The sequence below is a fragment of the Coregonus lavaretus genome (genome assembly GCF_964263955.1).
Source record: "Coregonus lavaretus genome assembly, chromosome: 6".
NCBI classification, from domain to species: Eukaryota; Metazoa; Chordata; class Actinopteri; order Salmoniformes; family Salmonidae; genus Coregonus; species Coregonus lavaretus.
The window spans coordinates 39,584,455-39,610,811 of record NC_139993.1 but is presented as its reverse complement, the minus strand read 5'-3'; the positions used below and the strand labels follow the sequence as shown (position 1 = coordinate 39,610,811).

Below are 26,357 nucleotides of genomic sequence, written 5' to 3'. Positions count from 1 at the left end.
ATTTCATGCGGTCAATTTCCCAGCCTATTCTTATCTGTACTCTAATTAACAAACCATAACATGTATGTCCATTGCATATGCTCGAAATAAGGTTACCAAGAAGATCAGACAGATATGCAAGGATTCCGTTTCTTGGTGAGTACAGTGACCTCTAGTGACGTTTTGTTATATAGCACATGTTATTGCCTGAGAAACAGGACAAAATATGAGTTATTTCACATATTTTATTTAACAAATTTACAGTTTACATTTATTAAAATGGCAGAAAAAAAAAGCAAAATATTTAGAAATATTACAGCACCAGGGATAAAACATTATAGAAACAGAAACTATACAGCAAAGTTATAACAACACCTTAAAGGTAAGGATGCACATGGCAAAATAACTATTGGCACAAACGGATGCATTTTTGTAGTAGGCTACATATTGAACCATTCTCTTAGCTATGTCCAGTTATGGTTACTCCAAATAACATTGTCTGAAGCTGCAATTGAAAGCAAGCACCATATTAATATTGTTGTTGAGTGTGACTGAATCCTGTTGGTTTGTTTTCTGTTGTTCGGAGCCCTCAGTGCATTTCTCTCCATAAAACAACCATAGTCTAAGGTTTGCAGTCATGGTCTAACCATGGACAACTAGGGTTGTCATCAACTACTTCCATTTAAGATTTGCAGTCGCAGAGCCCTCAGGATGCGATCGCTCTTTGTAAGATCTGCTGGCAGTTCATTGTTCTGCAAAGAAAACATAACCAGTCATGACAAAATGATCCTCCTGAAAGATGTCCTGAAATGCATCCTTCTCCTCTGCTTTCCTTCTTACCCCTAGTTCACACTACAGTGATTTACCTTGTTGGGTAGTGTGGGGTCTGCATTTGCCCCGAGCAGAAGGTTTACACTTTTATGATTGCCACCCATGACAGCAGCGTGGAGGGCTGTGGAACCATTCTGGAAAAATTGAACAGTTAAGACACTTGTAACTAACAGCGGTTTCTTATCACTAAAATACTGCAAATGTTTCACAATATACTTTTGAATAAAAATACTCATGGCCAGAGTCAGGAGACGACAAAGAGAAAGCATCACTGTCTATCTATCTTACCTTGAGAAGGCCCATTGAAGGGGAGAACTTGAGGAGCTCCTCAATGACACTGTTGTGTCCTTTGAAAGCTGCCTTGAATAATGCAGTTGACCCATCCTTCAATGAGATCAAAAGAAACATGATACATTTACATTTTAAAACTCCATTCAATATATAATAAGCCTTACACAAAGAAATGCATTTAAATAAATGATTTGATTCAATATATTAATGTATTTTTTAAATGTATTTTCCATATGCGTAAGCCCCGAAAGAGGATTTGAAAGATGACCACATGATGGAGGACAATCATCTTGTCTTTGTCAACCCACTGGGTACCGACAGGGTTGCTAAAGGACAACATACTTTTCTGTCAACATCCCGATCTGCACCACGCAGAAGTAAAACCTTAACTACTTCAATGTGTCCCATCTGGGCTGCCATCCACAGGGGGGCTGTGCCATCCTGGAGAGTGGGGTTGGGGAGTGAGGGGGGTGAGGAGAAAGAGAAGGGGAGAAAAGTGAAATGGAGATCAAATAAAAGGAGGAAGAGGGAGAGATGAAGATGTGAGTCCCTCTATTGAGGTCCTCTATTATTGTATGGGAGTGTGGCCTCACTTCCCTAGGGTGGTTAACTTTGGCTCCAGATGACAGAAGTTGACGTATGACAGTCACATGACCCTCCTGGGAAGCAAGGAAGAGTGGAGTGGCACCATCCTGAAACATGATATTAGAAACATGTCACATCAGCAAAACAACTGCATGACAAAGCGATGCACTGTATGGCTTGTCCTATGAATAGGAACAACAGATCCTATGTATGACAATGTATGACTATAAATAGTGTCTTCCTGTATTATACTTATGCTCAAATGTTTATTATAAATTCTACTGCCATTTACTTTATGTTCGTATTCTTATATTTTATTATTTCTTATTGTTGTTGTATTGTCTAGAAGGAACCTGGAAGTAAGCATTTCGTTGGACGATGTATACCATGCGTATCCCATACATACGACTAATAACACTTGGTCATAGATGGGCTATCTGCCTTATAGAAAGGAGAGACACAGTGGCTGATATTTTGATGAAGCACAAAACACACTATTGTCAATCAGCAATATCAGAACTAATAGTGAGCAGAGAATCACTACTGTGTTGAAATGAATATAAGCCTTACTATTATTTTCATACAAACATATAACATAGTAGTCAAATTCCTTCTGTGGGGTTCTATTTTCTAATAATTGGATCTGTATGGGATGAATAGCTTAGAAGGAATGCATTAATGATAAGCATAGGTTTGTACTATACTGATATAAATTGTTTCACATAACAGGCTGTGATTCATGTAAGAACGTTAGGGGGAAGGACAGATAAGACTTGTATTTCTTACAGATACGAACACTGCCTCTTTGTTGTCTGTGAACCGTTGTCTGTGAACCATCCTTGGACGTAGGAATGGTGTCTAGGGGAGCTGGCTCTTCTCACCATGACAGGTTGTTATGATAAAAACGTATGCCTGGTAACAGGGATGCGCCAAGGGCCTGGGACTAGCCTGTGCGCCAACGGATTGGCTGAGTAAGTCTAAACCACGCTCAGCGTCTACTCTGATTGGCCAGCAGAGAGCGGGAACTGAGAACTGTCAAGAGTATTTGAAGAACAATCTGAAACAATGGATTAGTTCTCTGTCTGCCCTGCGAGGTATTTCAGGGAGCCCGTATATACGAACGTCATATTTACCATTGAAGGTTTTGCATTAATTAAAATACTAGTCTATTTAGAAGACGTGTATTGACCTCTTTTGTTCCTAATACCAGATTTGAATTGATGCAACTTAACATTTCTATGCAGTGCATAGGGCTGGCCGGTGTACCGTAGTTTACTATATACCGGTATTGATGCATGGACCGGTTTGGGTTTTGACTTTACCTTGTATAACGGTATTTGTTAAATGTGATACGCCACTATGCCGTGTGTAATATCAGTTTTTATAGTGTACTCCGTTTTCTACTTGAGTCTTCTCTCTCCCTCTCTCCTTCCACACACACCAAGCCCCACCCCCTGTCACTCAAGGAGAGCAAATGTACACACACCAAGCCCTGCCCCCTGTCACTCAACCTTGAGCCACAACCAGTGTTGCCAACTCCTCAGTAAGGAAAGTAGCTATTGGCTGTCCTATAAGTCACTAAATGACATCATCACCTAATTTGCATAATTGGCCATGTGCATGTCATTGGGATGGACGCTGTAGGAGAGATGAATAACGTCGTGGGAGAGACAAAAAGTGAGTAAAGAACACCATACATTTACAAGGGCGGGATCAGCCAGCAGCGGCTTCCCACATGCGCAATTCATTTGCAGTTTGGACATCTTCTGCTCTGACTGCAGCTGGGAGCGACTGCTGCGCGAGAACTGGGCCGCCAGTGAGTGCTTTGGGATGGGGGTAACAAAGCACCCGCTGCTCGTTGAGAAGAGTAAGAATGATATGTGCTTTCACGTCAGAGTCTCCAAAAGTCTCCAATAACACCAGAAAAAGTAGCTGGATTTGTCGCTAGTCGCTTTTTTGAAAATGTGTTGCTAGAGGGGTCTGAAAACTCGCTAAATATAGCGACAAAGTTGCTAAGTTGGCAACACTGGCCACAACCACTTGCACTTACAGTGACAGTCTGCATGGTCAATGTTGCAGATGCAACAAGATGTTGGTGACAATGATGCTGCTTTCCACTTCTTAGTATAAATCCACAAGTGTTCTATAATTACACTGTTAGTTTGTGTATCTTACTGTCTGCAAACAGCTAGTTCGTATTTTCTTTGCAAGTTGTGGCTAAAATAAATTGTGTTAGCCACTAATGCTAATCGCTAATTAGCTGGCTTACTAGCCAGCTAGCTAGCTAGCTAAATGTAACCTCAAATACCATCAAACATTTAGAAAATATTGTGATGTGAAATTTTGACTATATCGCCCAGCCCTAACAGTGCATAAAACAAAATGCATCTCATGTCTGACTCAGCGGTAACATGAGAGGGTTTGCCAGTGTCATTTTGTTGTTTTGTGGACTACAGCAGTGGACATTGTCAGTGGGGTTCTGCAGGGCAGCAGGAGGGTGGAAAAGAACAGACAGTGTGTGTGAGATAGGTGTTAGGGATGCTCACATGCAGCTGGTCATGAACATTGGCTCCGTTCTTTAGCAGAGTGTCCACCACCTTAGAGTGGCCATACTGACAGGCTGCAGAGAGGGCTGTGCCACCGTCCTGCCAAACCATGAGAATACAGATTAGCCACATATCCTGGAGTGACTGGCCAATGGAATATGACTTTACACAGCAGGCATCAAACACTCTGGATCACTGCTGTCAGCATATTCTGTCTGTCTCCCCCTGATGTCCTCTGACTCTCTCTCACTGTCTCCAAGTAGGTGACACAGCATACCTTTGTCTGGAATTCAGTTGAGCCACCAAATTCAAAGAGGAGCTTCACTACTTCACTGTGTCCCTGCTGGGAAGCGAAGAAGAGGGCAGTGGAGCCTGTCTGAGGGTAGAAACACACATTAAATGTCAGAAAGACCTTAAATGGACATACCGGTACACATTTTCTCAATGCTTCAAACATCTTTACTACTTATTGTTTTCTACTTTGACCACATTTGTCTCAAAGCAACATCAATAATGCAACGACCGTTTCAGTCACCGTACTGTACTCTATGGAAAAGTGTTTATCAACGAGCAGCACTAAAACCGAGGTAAGTCTTACAATGACAGCAAGGTGTAGTAAAGTGGTCATCTACCGTACCTCTCTCTGCAGGTTAATGTCAGCTCCCTGCATGATCAGCTCCCTGGCACAGTCATAGTTGCCGCTGTAGGACGCCACCATCAGGGCTGTGGTGCCAAACTGGAAAGAGATCAAGGCATCCCAATCAATCAACACCTCAGTCCTTAAGTCCAGTCAGATCCTTTTTTACATGTCATTAGGATAGCACAGGATAGAAACATGGAGGTGTACATGTTTTTTAAAGTGTTGGAAGTGTTTTGGTTCTCCTCCAGACAATCTAATTGCACACACACCCCTCCAAAATAACACTTCTTGCCTGATGCTCCTTCCAATCATTCACATGCCATAATCTCTAGAGAAAGTTGCTGAAACGTAGCTGAACAAAACATTACATTTCAAATACCACAAAACAATAAACAATTAGATGTGACACACATGGAAACTGCAAGCACATGAGTGGACTTACAAAAACATTATTAAGACATATATACAGTCGTGGTCAAAAGTTTTGAGAATGACACAAGTATTGGTCTTCACAAAGTTTGCTGCTTCAGTGTTTTTAGATATTTCTGTCAGATGTTACTATGGTATACTGAAGTATAATTACAAGCATTCCATAAGTGTCAAAGGCTTTTATTGACAATTACATTAAGTTTATGCAAAGAGTCAATATTTGCAGTGTTGACCCATCTTTTTCAAGACCTCTGCAATCCGCCCTGGCATGCTGTCAATTAACTTCTGGGCCACATCCTGACTGATGGCAGCCCATTCTTGCATAATCAATGCTTGGAGTTTGTTAGAATTTGTGGGTTTTTGTTTGTCCACCCACCTCTTGAGGATTGACCACAAGTTCTCAATGGGATTAAGGTCTGGGGAGTTTCCTGGCCATGGACCCAAAATGTCGATGTTTTGTTCCCAGAGCCACTTAGTTATCACTTTTGCCTCATGGCAAAGTGCTCCATCATGCTGGAAAAGGCATTGTTCATCACCAAACTGTTCTTGGATGGTTGGGAGAAGTTGCTCTCTGAGGATGTGTTGGTACCATTCTTTATTCATGGCTGTGTTCTTAGGCAAAATTGTGAGTGAGCCCACTCCCTTGGCTGAGAAGCAACCCCACACATGAATGGTCTCAGGATGCTTTACTGTTGGCATGACACAGGACTGATGGTAGCGCTCACCTTGTCTTCTCCGGACAAGCTTTTTCCGGATTCCCCAAACAATCGGAAAGGGGATTCATCAGAGAAAATGACTTTACCCCAGTCCTCAGCAGTCCAATCCCTGTACCTTTTGCACAATATCAGTCTGTCCCTGATGTTTTTCCTGGAGAGAAGTGGCTTCCTCGCTGCCCTTCTTGACACCAGGCCATCCTCCGAAAGTCTTCTCCTCACTGTGCGTGCAGATGCACTCACACCTGCCTGCTGCCATTCCTGAGCAAGCTCTGCACTGGTGGTGCCCCGATCCCGCAGCTGAATCAACTTTAGGAGTAGGTCCTGGCGCTTGCTGGACTTTCTTGGAATTGAAACTCAACCCTTGAAGTTCTTGATGATCCGATAAATGGTTGATTTAGGTGCAATCTTACTACAAGCAATATCCTTCCCTTTTTGTGCAAAGCAATGATGACGGCATGTGTTTCCTTGCAGGTAACCATGGTTAACAGAGGAAGAACAATTATTTCAAGCACATCCCTCCTTTTAAAGTTTCCAGTCTGTTATTCTAACTCAATCAGCATGACAGAGTGATCTCCAGCCTTGTCCTCGTTAAGACTCTCACCTGTGTTAACGAGAGAATCACTGACATGATGTCAGCTGGTCATTTTGTGGCAGGGCTGAAATGCAGTGGAAATGTATTTGGGGGATTAAGTTCATTTTCATGGCAAAGAGGGACTTTGCAATTAATTGCAATTCATCTGATCACTCTTCATAACATTCTGGAGTATATGTTTGTAGTGGCGCAGTGGTCTAAGGCACTGCATCGCAGTGCTAACTGTGCCACTAGAGATCCTGGTTCGAATCCAGGCTCTGTCGCAGCCGGCCGCGACCGGGAGTCTCATGGGCGGTGCACAATTGGCCCAGCGTCGTCCAGGGTAGGGGAGGGAATGGCCGGCAGGGATGTAGCTCAGTTGATAGAGCATGGCGTTTGCAACGCCAGGGTTGTGGGTTCGATTCCCACGGGGGGCCAGTATAAAAAATAAATATGTATTCACTAAACTGTAAGTCGCTCTGGATAAGAGCGTCTGCTAAATGACTAAAATGTTAAAAAATATATGCAAATTGCCATCATAAAAACTGAGGCAGCAGACTTTGTGAAAATTAATATTTGTGTAATTCTCAAAACTTTCGACCACGACTGTACATCCACACACACAGAGAGACAGACAGAAGGGTTGTAGCTCTCTCTTTCTCTCCTACCACAGGTGGTTTATGGGTAAAGCGTGCAGCTGAGCCACCAGGGCATGCAGCGTCCGTACACTGTCTCCGCAGTCGACATCCACACGGCCACTGTTGAGCAGTAATTGAAGCAGGGCCAAATTCCCCTTACGAGCTGCCCAAAACACGGCGTTAGCCAGGGGCGTCTCCTTCTGCAAACACACGATACAACATCGACTTGACATTAGTGTCAGATAACAGACCTATAACCAGACTAAAAGACAACAGATCGACAGTATCATCTCAGAATTCCAAATTTGGCATGCAATTTGTTTAGTATTGATCAGACAATTGAGGTTATAGACATAACCATTTCAAATGAGTTGCAGTCAGGCTCTTCCTGTTCACAATCAATATCAATAAATATGGACAGAGGCTCTTTGCACATTGATTATGCTCTTGCATTGGGTATGGTGTGGTTGTATAGTCTCTGGTCTGGTTGTGTGTGGTCTCTAACAGTCTAGCTCCCACCCACCAACGTTGGTCCAAATAAATCTGGGTAAACCTAACACAGACAAGACAAAATAATACATTGTATCATGTGTCAATCAAATAATACTAATGAGGAATCATGACTAAGTCCAGTTATATGGTTAGAAAGATAAGAAGTATGGAATACTCTACTGCAATAACAGTAAGATTGACTGGGGCCAAACAGTTCAAAATGTCAAAGTTAATACAAATGTGGACATACTCATTTTTGGTGGATATTTCCAAATATTGCACGTGGGTGGGGCATGATCTGCTGTGGTAGGCTGCTCATGGCCAGATGATGATGAACTACCTCAACACCTGTCTCTCTACTCTAGTGACATGACAACCTGATTTTAGTAAGGTCATAAGGGTAGGACTCTGTCCGGAAAGACCATTACCACTAACTGAAGGTCAAGCAGCATATCTAATTTCCATAAATACATAATTATTGCGCGCAAGCCCCCTGCATATTACACGCGCATTTTCGTCATCGTAGGCTTATTCATAACACACATTAGGAGCGATGGCCGCAAAGAAAGTTAACATTCGTAGTGAGTAGATTAGGCTTCTCTCTTTTCATTTCAAACTTGGTTAGAGTAGCCTATGCAGAAAATCAGGAAAATGTGGAGATTACCGTAAACGACATCCTGCAGACCTCATTCGTGACTCATCTTTCTTGAGTATGCCCTTATATTACTGTAATAACTATCTAAAACGTATTTGTTTTGACTATTTGTTGTGACTTCTCCCGGGGTGTTGGCGCGCTGAAGGAAAAACAACACGCAGCATGTGTATATCCTCTGCAGTGCCGCTCCCGCCACACAGACAGGCGCTCTGTCTGCTCACTGAATCAATTCCGTGTGGCGCTCTGTCTGCTCACTGAATCAATTCCTTGAAGTCGTTTGTTCAAACAAATGCATCGGGTTTGATTCTGTTACAGTTTCATTTTGTGGGTAGTAGTCATAGACATTAAAACCAGGATAGTAGTTGGCTTACACTGAGGCAACATAGGCTATTATGTTATACCTGGCACAAGGTTTTGTTCTATTCAAGGTAGTGTAGGATTATTTTCCTGGATTATAGGCTAAAAGTCATTTACAGGCCTACATATTGCTAAAATGTGGTGATTCTGTGATTCTGTGTTTGAGGAAAGAACTGTGTTTACTTAATTATTTACCTAGTAACCAATTATCTGTTTTCTTAATAGCTAATGCATTCATTTTGTTGAATAACCTTATTTGACTCCATCCAGTCCTCAGCCACACCCCTGTACTCGGATTTTACAGTAGTGTCTGTACTGTGGCACATGCTACACTGCATGCCTGCATGTTAAGCAGCTTTTGCTGCCACAGCTGTTTCAAAGGTATTAGTTTGGGACAAACTTTGGGACAAAGAAACATGACTGTTTTCACAGGCTATGCTGGTCATTCAGAAGATAATGCACAAGCTTCAATGATGCAATGGGTGCCTGGGCCTACACAACAGCACAGCCTGATACCAAAATATCGGGGTGCATAATGTTTTAGTATTTACTAGGATCTCCATTAGCTGCTAGCCTGCTACCAAGGCATCAGCTACCATTCCTGGGGTCCAAACAGGATAAAAACAATTACATCACAACAAAACACAACAACAGCCTACATCATAAATAAAACAATAAATCATACAAGACATGATTACATTATTACTCTATTATTACAAATGTACAATAAAAATGTGCAATACTACAATACTTCAATGTGTGTGTGTGTGTGTAAAGTGTGTGTGTTAGAGTGTGTATGCGTGTGTGTTTGTGTATGTCTCTCTTGACAGTTTGCGTTGTGCCATGAGGTGTTGTTTTATCTGTTTAATTGCAGATAGCCTGTGTAGGAGAAGCTGTTTGATTACTATTTAGTTGTAAGCTTATAATTGGCAGGTAGATGGGCTGTATTTATGCTAGCATATCTTCTTAGCACCGCTAAGATATTGATGTGAGGAGTGTCAAAAAACTCTGATGTATGCTACTTTGAATAGTGACATACTGTGTTTACACTCTGTGACCTGGGATTGTCTATTAAGGGGTTTTCTCTCCCCTGTTGGCACCTCCCTCTTGTGTGTAGGTGATGGGATTCAGACAGCCCCGAGGGGAGCACATCCTTCATCTCAGGCAATAAAAGAGGGGGTGATGACCGGTCACGGTATGGAGTGTGGAATTAGTCTCAGAACATGAAGACAAGACAGCCCAACTTTCCAGCAGGTGGTGCCAGGCTATTGAAATTAATTTAGTCTCATTTCCTAACTTGATTGCATTAATTTTATAACATTACATTCAGAATCTCAGCGCATTTATAGTGTTTCCATATAATTCTCTCTCCAGAATGGTATAAATTGCAGCAAAGTCATTTACAACAGAACACATTTGGTGAAATACTATACTCTGATCATCCATCCCTCCAGTCCAATGGGCCAGCCTCACGGGGAGAGCTGTGCTACTCTCTATACTCCTGTCTGATCCTCTCCACGTGGCGTCAGACTCGGATGAGGAGGTGCAGGGGCCATCAGAGTGGCAAACATGGAAGAGGAGCAACGGTGTGTCCTACGATGAGAAGGTTAGATGTTATTTTATACACGTACTCATAGACTCAGATTGCATTCACAAACACACCTCAATAGTTACTGTAGGATTAGGCTACTTAACTGCATATAGGCCTACATGAAGACACATTGTAAACATTCAAGAATTCATTCCCTCCCTCCCAGACACACACCTTCACAATAATCAACTACTTTATTTGTTAGTTCATTCTGAAGCGGGATGACATTGAGAGGAAGGCCATTTGGGAGGACAACATGAGGGTGATTGATGAGAATAATAACCGTTTCCTCAGAGGGACGAGGATGTTCACCATGGCCATTAATAAATATGGGGACCTGGTAAGTGATCATCCTCATCTTCACTTCTGTTTAGTACAGGATGTTATAGTCCAAGGTACTTCTATGTCTTACTTATCATGATCCACTTTGAGCAATTTCCAAATGTCTGAGAGCTGCAACATTCCTCTTTCTGTTCTAATTTCTGTCCATTTGTATACATTATGAGAGATTGTTCTAATTTTAGTGTATTGAAACGTTTATTTTCCATTGATTATTTTATAAATTTCAAACTAAATCACTTTGGAATTTCTCTCTTCCATGCGTAGACAAGGCAAGAATACACACATTTGCAAGGTGCCATGATAAATAGCAAAATAAAGAGAAAGGGGAAGGATGCATCAGCTCGAAAGCTTTGTGCCAGTGCTCGGAAGTTAGGGGCTGTTACCGTCGACTACAGAGCCACGGGCTATGTCACTGAGGTCAAAGACCAGGTGAGGCTTTTCTTTAGAAACTTCTGGAAGTAGAACGTCAGTGCAAACTAGGAAGTTTGATTTCTTTTGATTTCTCCTCACAGGGCTATTGTGGCTCCTGCTGGGCCTTTAGCACTACGGGGGCCATTGAAGGACAAATGTTCAAGAGGACAGGTCAGCTGGTATCCTTGAGTGGGCAGAACCTTGTGGACTGCTCCAAGCCCTATGGCACCTATGGCTGCAGGGCCTGGATGGCTAATGCCTATGATTATGTGGTTCAGAATAGGCTTCAGTCCACAGACACCTACCCCTACACATCAGTGGTAAGAGTCTGACTGGGGACATCCCTGTCCATGTAGATCAACGTTACATAATGTTAATAGCAACATATGATTTAAGAAGTACAAGGGGTGAGACACTTTTCTGTATTTCTAGGATACCCAGCCCTGTTTCAAGAAAGCAGTCAGTCAGTTGCCAGGATCACTGATTATATGTTCATACCCACTGGAGATGAGCAGGCCCTAACTGATGCTGTGGCAACCATTGGCCCAATCACCATCGCTGTGGATGCAGATCACCCAAGCTTCATGTTCTACAGTTCAGGTTGGTCTTCATACCTTGAACCTTGACAGCTACATTTAGTGTTTTGTTTCCCATGGCTGTACATAATATTAACTTTGATAGTCCAGGTTAACGTTTTTGATTCCATTAAAAAATGTATTTGCCCTATCTGAGCTTCCCTCATTGTAACCAGTGCTATTATTGGTCAAACAGGAATATATGAGGAACCAAGCTGTAACCCCAACAACCTCAGTCATGCGGTGCTTCTGGTTGGCTATGGCTCTGAAGGGGGACAAGACTATTGGATCGTCAAAACCAGGTGGGTGAATCACAGGTGGGAGTAACATGGTTTACATTCTCACAAAATATTATAATGGGGTTACTGTTTCCTGTATATGAAGGGTATTTGTTGTATATAAATCTGTGCCTGTTTTCCTTTTCTTCCCAGTTGGGGTAATGGATGGGGAGAGGGTGGCTACATACGAATGATCCGGAATGGTAGGAACACTTGTGGCATCGTAAGCTATGCTCTCTACCCTATTTTATTAACCATATAGGTGATAAAGTGTCAGAGACAGAACACATCATCTTGGTGGATAGGTTGTCAGAGGTTAATAAAAAGTATTGATTTGGTTTATTTGTGGGGGAGATGGTGCCAGGTATTCTTTCTTCTATACTGTAACACTCTGAGTAATGCTATGGCTGTATTGCACTGTGATGGAGAATATAGCTCAATTGAATTGACATTTGACTGTGATTGTTTTTCGATTTCGACCGACTGTGGCAGGCTGGTCTAGAATTATGATGTTAGTATTGGATGTTTTGGATATAGCGTTTAATACAGGACTGGATATAGCACTAGATATTGTGCATCAAGGTATCTGATTGCTTGTGTTGAATTAAGAAGGTATTTCCTTGCACAGCGAGGCATCTTGAAAAAGCCCTTTCAATCTGCAAGAATGTCAAACAGTCTGCAGGAGGGGACGTAGGCGTGGGAACGTAATCAGTTTGTAAGCAACGCTAGACTCTGGTTTGTCTTTTATTCCCTTGTATTATATTGTTATTCAATTCACCTGGTTCATAGGTTTACACCTTACATAGTTTCACAACTGTGAAACGTGACCTGTGGTACACAGTACAATTACGATCTATGCCATGCCAACTTACTGCTCCACAAACACCTTTGAAAAAAAGGAAGTGGTACCCAGGTGATCTTTGAACCTCAACAACCTCAAACTAAGCATACTGATATGCTCAGTCTTCCTGTAGGTATGCCAGTTTATTTTTATAGGGGCATTCTATCTGGCCCTAGCTTTTGCAGGGGGCGGAGCTCCTAGGTATTTACCCTCATAGTTCCCACAGCCAAGCTCCTCTACAGTGTGGGAGGTAGATTTGCTGTCTTGCAGATGTATGAAAATGACGCAAGGGACTTTTTGCTGGTTTGGAGGAGTATGGGGATTATTGTTGTGGTGTGCTTTATTTGGCCCCTACACAAATGGCCAGAGAGGACCACAGAGACATCCAAACTGTAGGTATAACTATCTGGCACAGAGCCAACAGAGCAGTAAGGATCCCTGGCTCCCCAGGATCCCCAGGAAGTACTGTGACCCCTCATTCAACAGCCAGTCAGCTGAAGCCATCACCCGGGTATTTCTGTACTAGATTATAGATCTTGTGTTTAAGGTTGTTGGGTAACTGATTTGTTAATAGTTGTCAGGGGCTTCTGTCTGAGTTTGATTTGCACTGCAGACATGCAAAACAGTTAGTCCACCAATTTGAAAAAAGCCTGCTAATTGCAAATATTAATGGAGTATGTCCACATACTACAAGTAGAGGTTTAAGTAAGAAAGTGTTGAACAACAAAAATATATGTATTCATGTGTTACACACAGGGTACACAAACAGAGACAGATCAGCCTTAAAAATTTAAATAATAATGATAATAATTATTATTATTAAAATTTGAAAAATATTTATTGATTCCTCTCTAAAGGGACCAAATGGTCCAGACGACAGCACATTTGATACTTTCCTGTTCAGGTGGTGTGTCCTCAAGTGATCCCCATTGTTCTTTGGTCATGTGTTGATTTAGTCGTACAATATACCACACCTTGATTTACAACTCAAACAAGCAATGGTTTTGTATTGAAACCTCTGGAATTTTCACAACACAAATGTGTCTGAGTGACTTACACAAAATGCGTTGCTTGGCAAGTCCATATTTACATTTCATGAATTATTTTGGATAGCAAGACAGTAGAGACAAACAGTGCATGTCCTTCTAACTAGGGTCTTGTTGTACCTTTCTTTCCGCCCGTCCAAGCCTTCTTCAATTAAAGAATGTGCTACATAAAGGTCAGGACGGGCGGAAACACGTAGCACTATAGTCTTGGTAGTCCTTCCGTTACACTCAGAGCCCCTGTCATCCCGTATAAGCACCTAAATTGAAACATGCTATACATGACATCAGAGCTCAGTTTCTCCACTTCACAGCGCTGTATGGGTTTTCACTGACAGCCATTATAAACTTGAGCATCGCGCGCAACAAGAAGATTCCCCCATCCCTCCCACTAATTGGGCTACTTTTTGCACATTTGTTGTTGTCTGAATGACGGAAATGCTGTAAATCGAGAAGAGCCAATGTCTTCTGAAAGATGAGACGTTGAGGATTATAATAAATACTGCTTTGATGTCATAGAAGCAAAGCACAAACCCATGAGTCCAAAAACTGATCTGTATTTTCTATTGGAACTTTATCGAGTAGACACTTTTGCATTCAAAAAGCTGCCTTACCTCATCTGACTTTTCCCATCCATACAGAGATGTGGCCCTGGATACTACAGAGATGACAAGGCCTCCTAGGGGCCAGTGTGTACCCTGCAACTGTAACTGTCTAATGAATGTGACGAGCAAACAGGGAGATGTCTGGTGGGTTTCTCTCTCTCCATCTATTAATCTATACCTCTACCACTCTCTCTCTCTCACACACACACACACACGTACATACACACACACACAGCAGGATAGATCATTCCTGACTCACCAGTTAGGTAAACATACTGTATGGCTTAGTTCTGCTTTTTCCAAACCATGCTGATCCAGATGGATATCAGTCATATCCACAGATTAGCATTCATGCCAGACTGCATTACCTCTCACTACTGTGCTATGACATCATGAACCATACCACCAACATTCCACAAGCCTGCTTCATTGATAAACAGAGAGAACACTTTATTTTCCAGAACAGTCAGTACAATACTGATGGGGATTGATGTGAGCGCTGCAAGGAGGGTTACTACGGCAATGCTGCCCAGAGGACCGGTTGTGGGTGTCGTGAGTGTCTTATCCCTGAAGCAAAATATCTCTTAATGCATATAGAAGGTAAACTATTACTCATAGTATTTCATTATGATAATATAATGATACATCATTGTCACGATAATCCCCACCTCTTGTCTTGCCCGCTCAGATCTGCTTCGGCAGCTGAGTGAGACTAACTCTAGTGTACCCAACATCAATGTGGCAGTGGAGGAGATGGCCAGGATGATGAAGGAGGTGCAGCGCATGGTGCATGTGATGAGACATCTTGGCTGCAGTAACCAGACAAAGGAGGCTGCCAGGGAGCAAGAGAAGGCTCCCAAATGTGAGATCTGGGCCTTTTGGCTTAGACTAAAGTCACTTATAGTACAGGGCAGCACTTTAATTAGCATTCTATTGAATGAGAAATTCTATACATCAATGTGACACAAGTTCTTGACTTAATCATTGTGTATGATAGATATGACTCAAGATGCAAAGTGTAATACATGTGTCCCTCTCAGTATTGGACTTCATCAGGAACAATATGACAGCTCCATTGGATGACAACCAGGCTGTAGCCAATGAGACGGCTGTAGCCAATGAGTCCCTGATGACGTGGGGCTCTGCGTTGAGTGATCTGGCAGAGGCTGTGGCACAAGCAGAGGATTTGGTGAACAGGACACGGAGCCTCAACTCCAACAGTACTGACTTCCTAAGAGACCCGATGGTAATGTCAAAAACTGAAGTATAACATCTATGAAATATGTTGTAGATCTCAGATACAACACAAAAACGAATCCCTCCTTTTTCCAAATCATGGCACAAGTTGTGTTTGACTGAGGTGATCACTGTTCTCCCTCTATATGAACATTTACTAGCAACTAAGAGATGAGCTGGAGAGGAAATGTGATTCAATCCATCCATATGACCATGGATAAATTGAAGAATATCACAGACCTTTTGGAAATTATGAAGGACCGCAAAAAGGTATGAAGCAGATGAATTCAAATAGTTTCCAGTGGAAATTCTTCTTTCTCTTGTAATGAAGGAGACATTAAAAATGTTATTAAAATCTTTCAGGAATACGAGCACTTTGCAGCCAAGATAGACGGAGCCCAATCTCACCAAGACGCTGAATGATATCGCTAAAGCAAAGCTGAGGAGCTAAACAGACTGGCAATGGAACTACAAATGGAGGTAGACAAAGTTAGGTCGTTCTTAGGTTGGGGCCTACTTTTTCATAACCCACAGATGTTTCCTATGTCGGGACCTTTGTGTGGGCTTGAATGGACCACTGTGAGCGTTATATTCCTTGTTATTGTAGGGTAGTACACAATGCCACCAACAGCTCTGACCTGCAGCATGCCGCATAAAGCGCAAGAGCATACAGCAGCACAATAAAAGCCATTGAAGAAGCAGAGATGGCTGCCAATAAATCCAAAGAGGCAGCCAAAAAGCTCTGAAGGTGATTATACTGGTCCGGATGCTACAGCCACCATGAACTTTAAATTCACAATGACATGGAAAATACAGTTAACATACCATGCAAAAAAAATTCACATATCTCCTAGAACTTTGATATGTTTCAGGATGTGGAGGAGAAAGGTCTGACCAACAGGTCTGAGGAGCTAAAGAATAGTGCAAGAAGCTTACTGACAGAGGCCATGAATGCTGAGAAGGACCTCAAAGGTGTAGTAATCATCCTAATTCTTGTTTTTCTAACGACACTAAAGCTACATTACAAACAAGAATTGCACCAAAATGTATCATGCTATTGACCCATTCTCAATCCTTCCAGGAAATGATAGCAGGTCGACATTTATTGTCATGAGTCTTGTCATGGAGGCAGAACTGAGCAATTTATCCTTAGATGGGCCAGCTGCAAAGTCAAAATTAGCTATATTGTAAATATTAATGAGAACAAAAATTTGCTTTTTGCTCTTAATTTAAGGTTAGGGTTAGGCATTAGGGTTAGCAGTGTGGTTAAGGTTAGGGTTAAGGTTAGGATTAGGTTGAATATTTTAGACTTTGTGGCTATGCCAGCTAGTGACCACTCTGCAGAGGGCAATATTCATGACAATAAATGCCAACCTGCTAAATGATATGGGGCAAATGCTTTGCTGTATGATGTTGAAAAAAGCTTTGCACTTTGAACCTGTTAATGGATGGGATTGAGGCCAATTCACACTACAGAGTATTGTATGCCCCTCAATAAAACACATTCCAGATTCTATTATTTTATCATACACTGAGTATACCAAATATTAGGAACACCTTCCTAATATTGAATTGCACCTCCTATTGCCCCCAGAACAGCCTCAATTTGTTGGGGCATGGACTCTACAAGGTGTCAAAAGCATTCCACAGGGATGCTGGCCCATGTTGACTTCAATGCTTCCCACAGTTGTGTCAAGTTGGCTGGATGCCCCTTGGCTGGTGGACCATTCTTGATACACACAGGAAACTGTTGAATGTGAAAAACCCAGCAGCGTTGCAGTTCTTTAGACACTCAAATACATTGAAAGACTTCATTGGAATGGCTATAAGAATAACACACTCCGCTGTGCATACAAGCTGGGTGGAGTCGTACATGAGCTGAACACCAACCACATAACCAGAACCAAAGTGAACTCCACTGTTTTTGACAAGGTTGTCTTTAACAGGTACACCTCTGGGGAAACATTCTGGATTTGGTACTAGCTTGATGACATGACAGTTTGCAGATGATGGAAAGCGCTCCCTTGTAATCCCATTTGCTTCCTATTTCTCTAAAGTTTAGTAAGATGCTGAGGTCAGTCTCACACACAGCTTTACATCACAGCCTGTCAAAATGTCTAAGGAGAGTTACCGGCTCAACACAGCAGTTAACCTCCTTAACCTGGACACCAACAGTGTGGTCTTCTATGTGGGCGGTTATCCCGATGACTTCACTGTAATTACAATTACTATCCCTCCCAGGTGCTTTGTGCCTCTGCATCATCCTCAGATTGTTGAATACAGAAGTACACTTTACTAGTCTGTAATCAGCAGGACCAGACTAGTCTTATTCTCCAAGTTTTGTTTTAATTCACTATGTTTTGTTTTAATTCACCCTCATTATCCTCCAGTGGAGCTGCGTTACCCCAAGCCATCAAACTGTCTACTATCAATGACCAATTATTTAGTCTGTACAAGTTCAAGAATGCCATCAACATAGACAAACAGCCATATATAAAGTAAAAACCAACAAAAGGGATCACCACCTTATTTTAACATCTATAAAAGAGACCATACTGTACGGAATTGGAAAGTTGTCCACATTTTGCCAGTTATGCCCTGTGCATAAACATTACAATACATTCATAACAGATTTCACAACATATTAAGTGTGTGCCCTCAGGCCTCTACTCTACTACCACATACAGTGGGGAGAACAAGTATTTGATACACTGCCGATTTTGCAGGTTTTCCTACTTACAAAGCATGTAGAGGTCTGTAATTTTTATCATAGGTACACTTCAACTGTGAGAGACGGAATCTAAAACAAAAATCCAGAAAATCACATTGTATGATTTTTAAGTAATTAATTTGCATTTTATTGCATGACATAAGTATTTGATACATCAGAAAAGCAGAACTTAATATTTGGTACAGAAACCTTTGTTTGCAATTAAAGAGATCATACGTTTCCTGTAGGTCTTGACCAGGTTTGCACACACTGCAGCAGGGATTTTGGCCCACTCCTCCATACAGACCTTCTCCAGATCCTTCAGGTTTCGGGGCTGTCGCTGGGCAATACGGACTTTCAGCTCCCTCCAAAGATGTTCTATTGGGTTCAGGTCTGGAGACTGGCTAGGCCACTCCAGGACCTTGAGATGCTTCTTACGGAGCCACTCCTTAGTTGCCCTGGCTGTGTGTTTCGGGTCGTTGTCCATCCTCCCCTCAATACGGTGCAGTTGTCCTGTCCCCTTTGCAGAAAAGCATCCCCAAAGAATGATGTTTCCACCTCCATGCTTCACGGTTGGGATGGTGTTCTTGGAGTGGTACTCATCCTTCTTCTTCCTCCAAACACGGCGAGTGGAGTTTAGACCAAAAAGCTCTATTTTTGTCTCATCAGACCACATGACCTTCTCCCATTCCTCCACTGGATCATCCAGATGGTCATTGGCAAACTTCAGACAGGCCTGGACATGCGCTGGCTTGAGCAGGGGGACCTTGCGTGCGCTGCAGGATTTTAATCCATGACGGCGTAGTGTGTTACTAATGGTTTTCTTTGAGACTGTGGTCCCAGCTCTTTTCAGGTCATTGACCAGGTCCTGCCGTGTAGTTCTGGGCTGATCCCTCACCTTCCTCATGATCATTGATGCCCCACGAGGTGAGATCTTGCATGGAGCCCCAGACCGAGGGTGATTGACCGTCATCTTGAACTTCTTCCATTTTCTAATAATTGCGCCAACAGTTGTTGCCTTCTCACCAAGCTGCTTGCCTATTGTCCTGTAGCCCATCCCAGCCTTGTGCAGGTCTACAATTTTAACCCTGATGTCCTTTCACAGCTCTCTGGTCTTGGCCATTGTGGAGAGGTTGGAGTCTGTTTGATTGAGTGTGTGGACAGGTGTATTTTATACAGGTAACGAGTTCAAACAGGTGCAGTTAATACAGGTAATGAGTGGAGAACAGGAGGGCTTCTTAAAAAAAAACTAACAGGTCTGTGAGAGCCGGAATTCTTACTGGTTGGTAGGTGATCAAATACTTACAGTGGGGGAAAAAAGTATTTAGTCAGCCACCAATTGTGCAAGTTCTCCCACTTAAAAATATGAGAGAGGCCTGTAATTTTCATCATAGGTACACGTCAACTATGACAGACAAATTGAGGAAAAAAAATCCAGAAAATCACATTGTAGGATTTTTAATGAATTTATTTGCAAATTATGGTGGAAAATAAGTATTTGGTCACCTACAAACAAGCAAGATTTCTGGCTCTCATAGACCTGTAACTTCTTCTTTAAGAGGCTCCTCTGTCCTCCACTCGTTACCTGTATTAATGGCACCTGTTTGAACTTGTTATCAGTATAAAAGACACCTGTCCACAACCTCAAACAGTCACACTCCAAACTCCACTATGGCCAAGACCAAAGAGCTGTCAAAGGACACTAGAAACACAATTGTAGACCTGCACCACGCTGGGAAGACTGAATCTGCAATAGGTAAGCAGCTTGGTTTGAAGAAATCAACTGTGGGAGCAATTATTAGGAAATGGAAGACATACAAGACCACTGATAATCTCCCTCGATCTGGGGCTCCACGCAAGATCTCACCCCGTGGGGTCAAAATGATCACAAGAACGGTGAGCAAAAATCCCAGAACCACACGGGGGGACCTAGTGAATGACCTGCAGAGAGCTGGGACCAAAGTAACAAAGCCTACCATCAGTAACACACTACGCCGCCAGGGACTCAAATCCTGCAGTGCCAGACGTGTCCCCCTGCTTAAGCCAGTACATGTCCAGGCCCGTCTGAAGTTTGCTAGAGTGCATTTGGATGATCCAGAAGAGGATTGGGAGAATGTCATATGGTCAGATGAAACCAAAATAGAACTTTTTGGTAAAAACTCAACTCGTCATGTTTGGAGGACAAAGAATGCTGAGTTGCATCCAAAGAACACCATACCTACTGTGAAGCATGGGGGTGGAAACATCATGCTTTGGGGCTGTTTTTCTGCAAAGGGACCAGGACGACTGATCCGTGTAAAGGAAAGAATGAATGGGGCCATGTATCGTGAGATTTTGAGGGAAAACCTCCTTCCATCAGCAAGGGCATTGAAGATGAAACGTGGCTGGGTCTTTCAGCATGACAATGATCCCAAACACACCGCCCGGGCAACGAAGGAGTGGCTTCGTAAGAAGCATTTCAAGGTCCTGGAGTGGCCTAGCCAGTCTCCAGATCTCAACCCCATAGAAAATCTTTGGAGGGAGTTGAAAGTCCATGTTGCCCAGCGACAGCCCCAAAACATCACTGTTCTAGAGGAGATCTGCATGGAGGAAATGGCCAAAATACCAGCCACAGTGTGTGAAAACCTTGTGAAGACTTACAGAAAACGTTTGACCTGTGTCATTGCCAACAAAGGGTATATAACAAACTATTGAGAAACTTTTGTTATTGACCAAATACTTATTTTCCACCATAATTTGCAAATAAATTCATTAAAAATCCTACAATGTGATTTTCTGGATTTTTTTTCTTCTCATTTTGTCTGTCATAGTTGACGTGTACCTATGATGAAAATTACAGGCCTCTCTCATCTTTTTAAGTGGGAGAACTTGCACAATTGATGGCTGACTAAATACTTTTTCCCCCACTGTATTTACATACGTATTCAGACCCTTTATTCAGTACTTTGTTGATGTATCAAATACTTATGTCATGCAATAAAATGCAAATTAATTACTTAAAAATCATACAATGTGATTTTCTGGATTTTTGTTTAAGATTCCGTCTCTCACAGTTGAAGTGTACCTATGATAAAAATTACAGACCTCTACATGCTTTATAAGTAGGAAAACCTCCAAAATCGGCAGTGTATCAAATACTTGTTCTCCCCACTGTATCTATAAAACAAAATCCATGTGTACGTGTGTATAGGGCGTATGTTATCATGTGTTTGTATGCATGTGTCAATGTTTGTGTTGCTGCACAGTCCCTGCTGTTCCATTAAGTGGATTTCTTTCTGTTTTTTAAATCAGATTTTACTGCTGGCATGAGTTATTTGATGTGGAATAAAGTTCCATGTAGTCATGGCTCTATGTACTGTAGTATTGTGCGCCTCCCATAGACTTGGGGACTGTGAAGAGACCTCTGGTGGCATGTCTTGTGGGATATGCATGGGTGTCCGAGCTGTGTGCCAGTAGTTCAAACAGACAGCTCGGTGCATTCAACATGTCAACTCTCACAAATACAAGTAGTGATGAAGTCTATCTCTCCTCCACTTTGAGCCAGGCGAGATTGACTGCATATTATTAATGTTAGCTCTCTGTGTACATCCAAGGGCCAGCCGTGCTGCCCTGTTCTGAGCCAATTGCAATTTTCCCTCTTTGTGGCACCTGACCACACGACTGAACAGTAGTCCAGGTGCGACAAAACTAGGGCCGGTAGGACCTGCCTGAGCTGTTAAGAATGCAGAGCAGCGCTTTATTATAGACAGACTTCTCCCCATCCTAGCTACTGTTGTATCAATATGTTTTGATCATGACAGTTTACAATCCAGGGTTACTCCAAGCAATTTAGTCTTCTCAACTTGCTCAATTTCCACATTATTCATTACAAGATTTAGTTGAGATTTAGGGTTTAGTGAATGATTTGTCCCAAATACAATGCTTTTAGTTTTTGAAATATTTAGGACTAACTTATTCCTTGCCACCCATTCTGAAACTAACTGCAGCTCTTTGTTAAGTGTTGCTGTCATTTCAGTCGCTGTGGTAGCTGACGTGTATAGTGTTGAGTCATCCACATACATAGACACACTGGCTTTACTCATGTTGTTAGTAAAGCTTGAAAAAAGTAAGGGGCCTAGACAGCTGCCCTGGGGAATTCCTGATTCTACCTGGATTTTGTTGGAGAGGCTTCCATTAAAGAACACCCTCTGTGTTCTGTTAGACAGGTAACTCTTTATCCACAATATAGCAGGGGGGTGTAAAGCCATAACACATACGTTTTTCTAGCAACAGACTATGATCGATAATGTCAAAAGCCGCACTGAAGTCTAACAAAACAGCCCCGTTTTATCATCAATTTCTCTCAGCCAATCATCAGTCATTTGTGTAAGTGCTGTGCTTGTTGAATGTACTTCCCTGTAAGCATGCTGAACGTCTGTTGTCAATTTGTTTTCTGTAAAATAGCATTTTATCTGGTCAAACACCATTTTTTCCAAAAGTTTACTAAGGGTTGGTAACAGGCTGATTGGTCGGCTATTTGAGCCAGTAAAGGGGGCTTTACTATTCTTAGGTAGGGGAATAACTTTTGCTTCCCTCCAGGCCTAAGGGCACACACTTTCCAGTAGGCTTAAATTGAAGATATATCAAATAGGAGTGGCAATATCGTCCGCTATTATCCTCAGTAATTTTCCATCCAAGTTGTCAGCCCCCGGTGGCTTGTCATTGTTGATCGACAATAATACTTTTTTCACCTCTTCCACACTTTACGGAATTCAAAATTACAATGCTTGTCTTTCATAATTTGGTCAGATATACAGTTGAAGTCGGAAGTTTACATACACTTAGGTTGGAGTCATTAAAACTCATTTTTCAGCCACTCCACAAATTTCTTGTTAACAAACTATAGTTTTGGGAAGTCGGTTAGGACATCTACTTTGTGCATGACACAAGTAATTTTTCCAACAATTGTTTACAGACAGATTATTTCACTTATAATTCACTGTTGACTGTACCTTTAAACAGCTTGGAAAATTCCAGAAAATTATGTCATGGCTTTAGAAGCTTCTGATAGGCTAATTGATATCTCATTTGAGTCAATTGGAGGTGTACCTGTGGATGTATTTCAAGGCCTACCTTCAAACTCAGTGCCTCTTTGCTTGACATCATGGGAAAATCAAAAGAAATCAACCAATACCTCAGAATTTTTTTTTTTAGAAATCTGGGTCATCCTTGGGAGCAATTTCAAAATGCCTGAAGGTACCACGTTCATCTGTACAAACAATAGTACGCAAGTATAAACACCATGGGACCACGCAGCCGTCATACCGCTCAGGAAGGAGACGCGTTCTGTCTCCTAGAGATGAACGTACTTTGGTGCGAAAAGTACAAATCAATCCCAGAACAACAGCAAAGGACCTTGTGAAGATGCTGGAGGAAACAGGTACAAAAGTATCTATATCCACAGTAAACGAGTCCTATATCGACATAACCTGAAAGGCCGCTCAGCAAGGAAGAAGCCAATGCTCCAAAACCGCCATAAAAAAGCCAGACTACGGTTTGCAACTGCTCATGGGGACAAATATTATACTTTTTGGAGAAATGTCCTCTGGTCTGATGAAACAAAAATAGAACTGTTTGGCCATAATGACCATAGTTATGTTTGGAGGAAAAAGGGGGTTGCTTGCAAGCCGAAGAACACCATCCCAATCGTGAAGCACGGGGGTGGCAGCATCATGCTGTGGGGGTGCTTTGCTGCAGGAGGGACTGGTGCACTTCACAAAATAGATGGCATCATGAGGAAGCAAAATTATGTGGATATATTGAAGCAACATCTCAAGACATCAGTCAGGAAGTTAAAGCTTGGTCGCAAATGGGTCTTCCAAATGGACAATGACCCCAAGCATACTTCCAAAGTTTAGGCAAAATGGCTTAAGGACAACAAAGTCAAGGTATTGGAGTGGCCATCACAAAGCCCTGACCTCAATCCTACAGAAAATGTGTGGGCAGAACTGAAAAAGCGTGTGCAAGCAAGGAGGTCTACAAACCTGACTCAGTTAAACCAGCTCTGTCAGGAGGAATGGGCCAAAATTCGCCCAACTTATTGTGGGAAGCTTGTGGAAGGCTACCCGAAACATTTGACCCAAGTTAAACAATGTAAAGGCAATGCTACCAAATACTAATTGAGTGTATGTAAACTTCTGACCCACTGGGAATGTGATGAAATAAATAAAAGTGGAAATAAATCATTCTCTCTACTATTATTCTGACATATCACAATCTTAAAATAAAGTGGTGACCTAACTGACCTAAGACAGTGAATTTTTACTAGGATTAAATGTCAGGAATTGTGACAAACTGGGTTTAAATGTATTTGGCTAATGTGTATGTAAACTTCAGACTTCAACTGTACTTGGATGTGTAGTGTCAACGTTTGTTGCTGGCATGTCATGCCTAAGTTTGCTAATCATCAAGTAGACACAGGAACTTCAAGGTATTGCAGTTGAACATGAATAGATTAAATCCTTATTGAGATTTTATGGTTGGTGTGTGTAGTGTAAACGTCTTCATGAATGTTGTTGTATTTCATAGGATTCGTACACTTGTGTTATTGTGGAGAGAGGTTATCTTGTGCTGCAGAGAAGACAAGACAACCAAGTCCTCAAAGCCAAGAGTACTGGGAAAGTTTCACTCAATGTAAGTTAGTAACAGAGACTTGCTGTGCACAGTTCACCCAGAAAGGCTTAGTTTGTCTGCATCAACTTTTTTTGTTTACTTCTGCTTTCTCCCTTAGAATTTACTATTTACAATTGTCATGGATACACAATTTGAAGTACATGTTGTACATGGAGAAGAAACAGAGATTGTCAAAATGGACTACAAGAAAGAACGTTTCAGGACTTTCTACATTGGGGGTCTACCAGCATCATTGAGAGAAAGGTACAAAACTCTGTCAATGGGCTTTCTGCCATAATATCCTCTTGCAAGGGATACATGCATTTTCCTGGAATGTTCTCTCAATTATGCAATTATCCATGTCATCCATTTTCCTTCAGAGATAACGTCACAGTCCCTCCATTCCAAAGGCAGCTCTCGATGTGTCATATTTTAAACTCAAACACTAGCAAGAGTATCAAAATGAGTTAACAAAACGAATTTAACAGTTATGCTTCAGAATTGTATACTTTTTGTAAACACTGTCATTACACAATTTCTTTATTGATCAGCGTCATGGATTCCTGCTCTCACTGGTTGATGGCTATGTGGTGTTTAACTTTGATGACAATGCCTTGATGGAAGACGGCACTACTTGACTGCATTAAGGAATGGCACACGGTAAGACATTTTTAGTTTCATTTGTCAAGCTGTTTCTTATCTGAAATTCTGAAATTGCAATAAAGTGTATAAATCAAAACTTCTGTGATTTCCTCAGATTGGAGTTGAGGGTTGATAACAGAGTCTTGGGCCAGCATCGATCCCCCTCAAGTCAATCCCAATGAACAGCAGGTATTGTTGGGAGGAGAGACCTTCAGGAGCTGCCTGACTAACCTTCATATCAGAAGGTCCGATTCAAAGGTTCTTATTCTAGATTAGAAAATTACTTTCTGAAAAGTACAACATGACACTATTCACACTGTAATTACAAAATAGTTATCACGGTAAAAATTGGAAAAACAAAACTTCTATGAGATTATATTATGATTCAACATTGTGGTCGTTCCAATTCAATGATTATTAGCTACAGTGCGTTCTCTAATTCATTTAGGCAGTTATGGAAAGTAAAGAACTGTTGCTGTGCTTTCTGTCATCTGTTTGTGCTCTGACATAGGCCTGAAGAGACCTTTATTCCTGCTGACTTCAGCTCGTTCACCCAGAAGGGAGATGTGATCCTGGGGATGTGCAGACTACAGCCCCCTCCTCAGGTCATACGGGAGCCAGCAGGCCTTCAAGAGAGCCCCCCCCCAAAAAAAAAAAAAATACTGTGAATATAGGGATATTTCCCAAAGTTGATTTATGTGT

At 41.9% G+C, this 26,357-nt stretch overlaps 1 protein-coding gene and 1 pseudogene across 2 annotated transcripts; one reads left to right on the top strand and one right to left on the bottom strand.

Annotated features, from left to right (window-relative positions):
* Positions 1 to 647: 647 nt before the first annotated feature.
* LOC311131040 (ankyrin repeat domain-containing protein 29) lies at positions 648 to 8,394 on the bottom strand (the record flags this gene model as incomplete). Its single annotated transcript, XM_084163862.1, has 10 exons — positions 648 to 731; positions 846 to 944; positions 1,099 to 1,194; positions 1,444 to 1,542; positions 1,695 to 1,793; positions 4,233 to 4,331; positions 4,510 to 4,608; positions 4,870 to 4,968; positions 7,316 to 7,426; positions 8,383 to 8,394. The coding sequence occupies 10 exons, from the start codon at positions 8,392 to 8,394 to the stop codon at positions 648 to 650; spliced, it is 897 nt and encodes a 298-aa protein (XP_084019988.1).
* A 1,518-nt stretch (positions 8,395 to 9,912) lies between these two features.
* LOC311131039 (procathepsin L-like) lies at positions 9,913 to 12,189 on the top strand (annotated as a pseudogene). The gene is made up of 8 exons: positions 9,913 to 9,925; positions 10,185 to 10,336; positions 10,539 to 10,661; positions 10,928 to 11,092; positions 11,176 to 11,394; positions 11,507 to 11,674; positions 11,846 to 11,951; positions 12,081 to 12,189. The product of its transcript is annotated as a procathepsin L-like (transcript).
* The last annotated feature ends 14,168 nt before the right edge of the window (positions 12,190 to 26,357 follow it).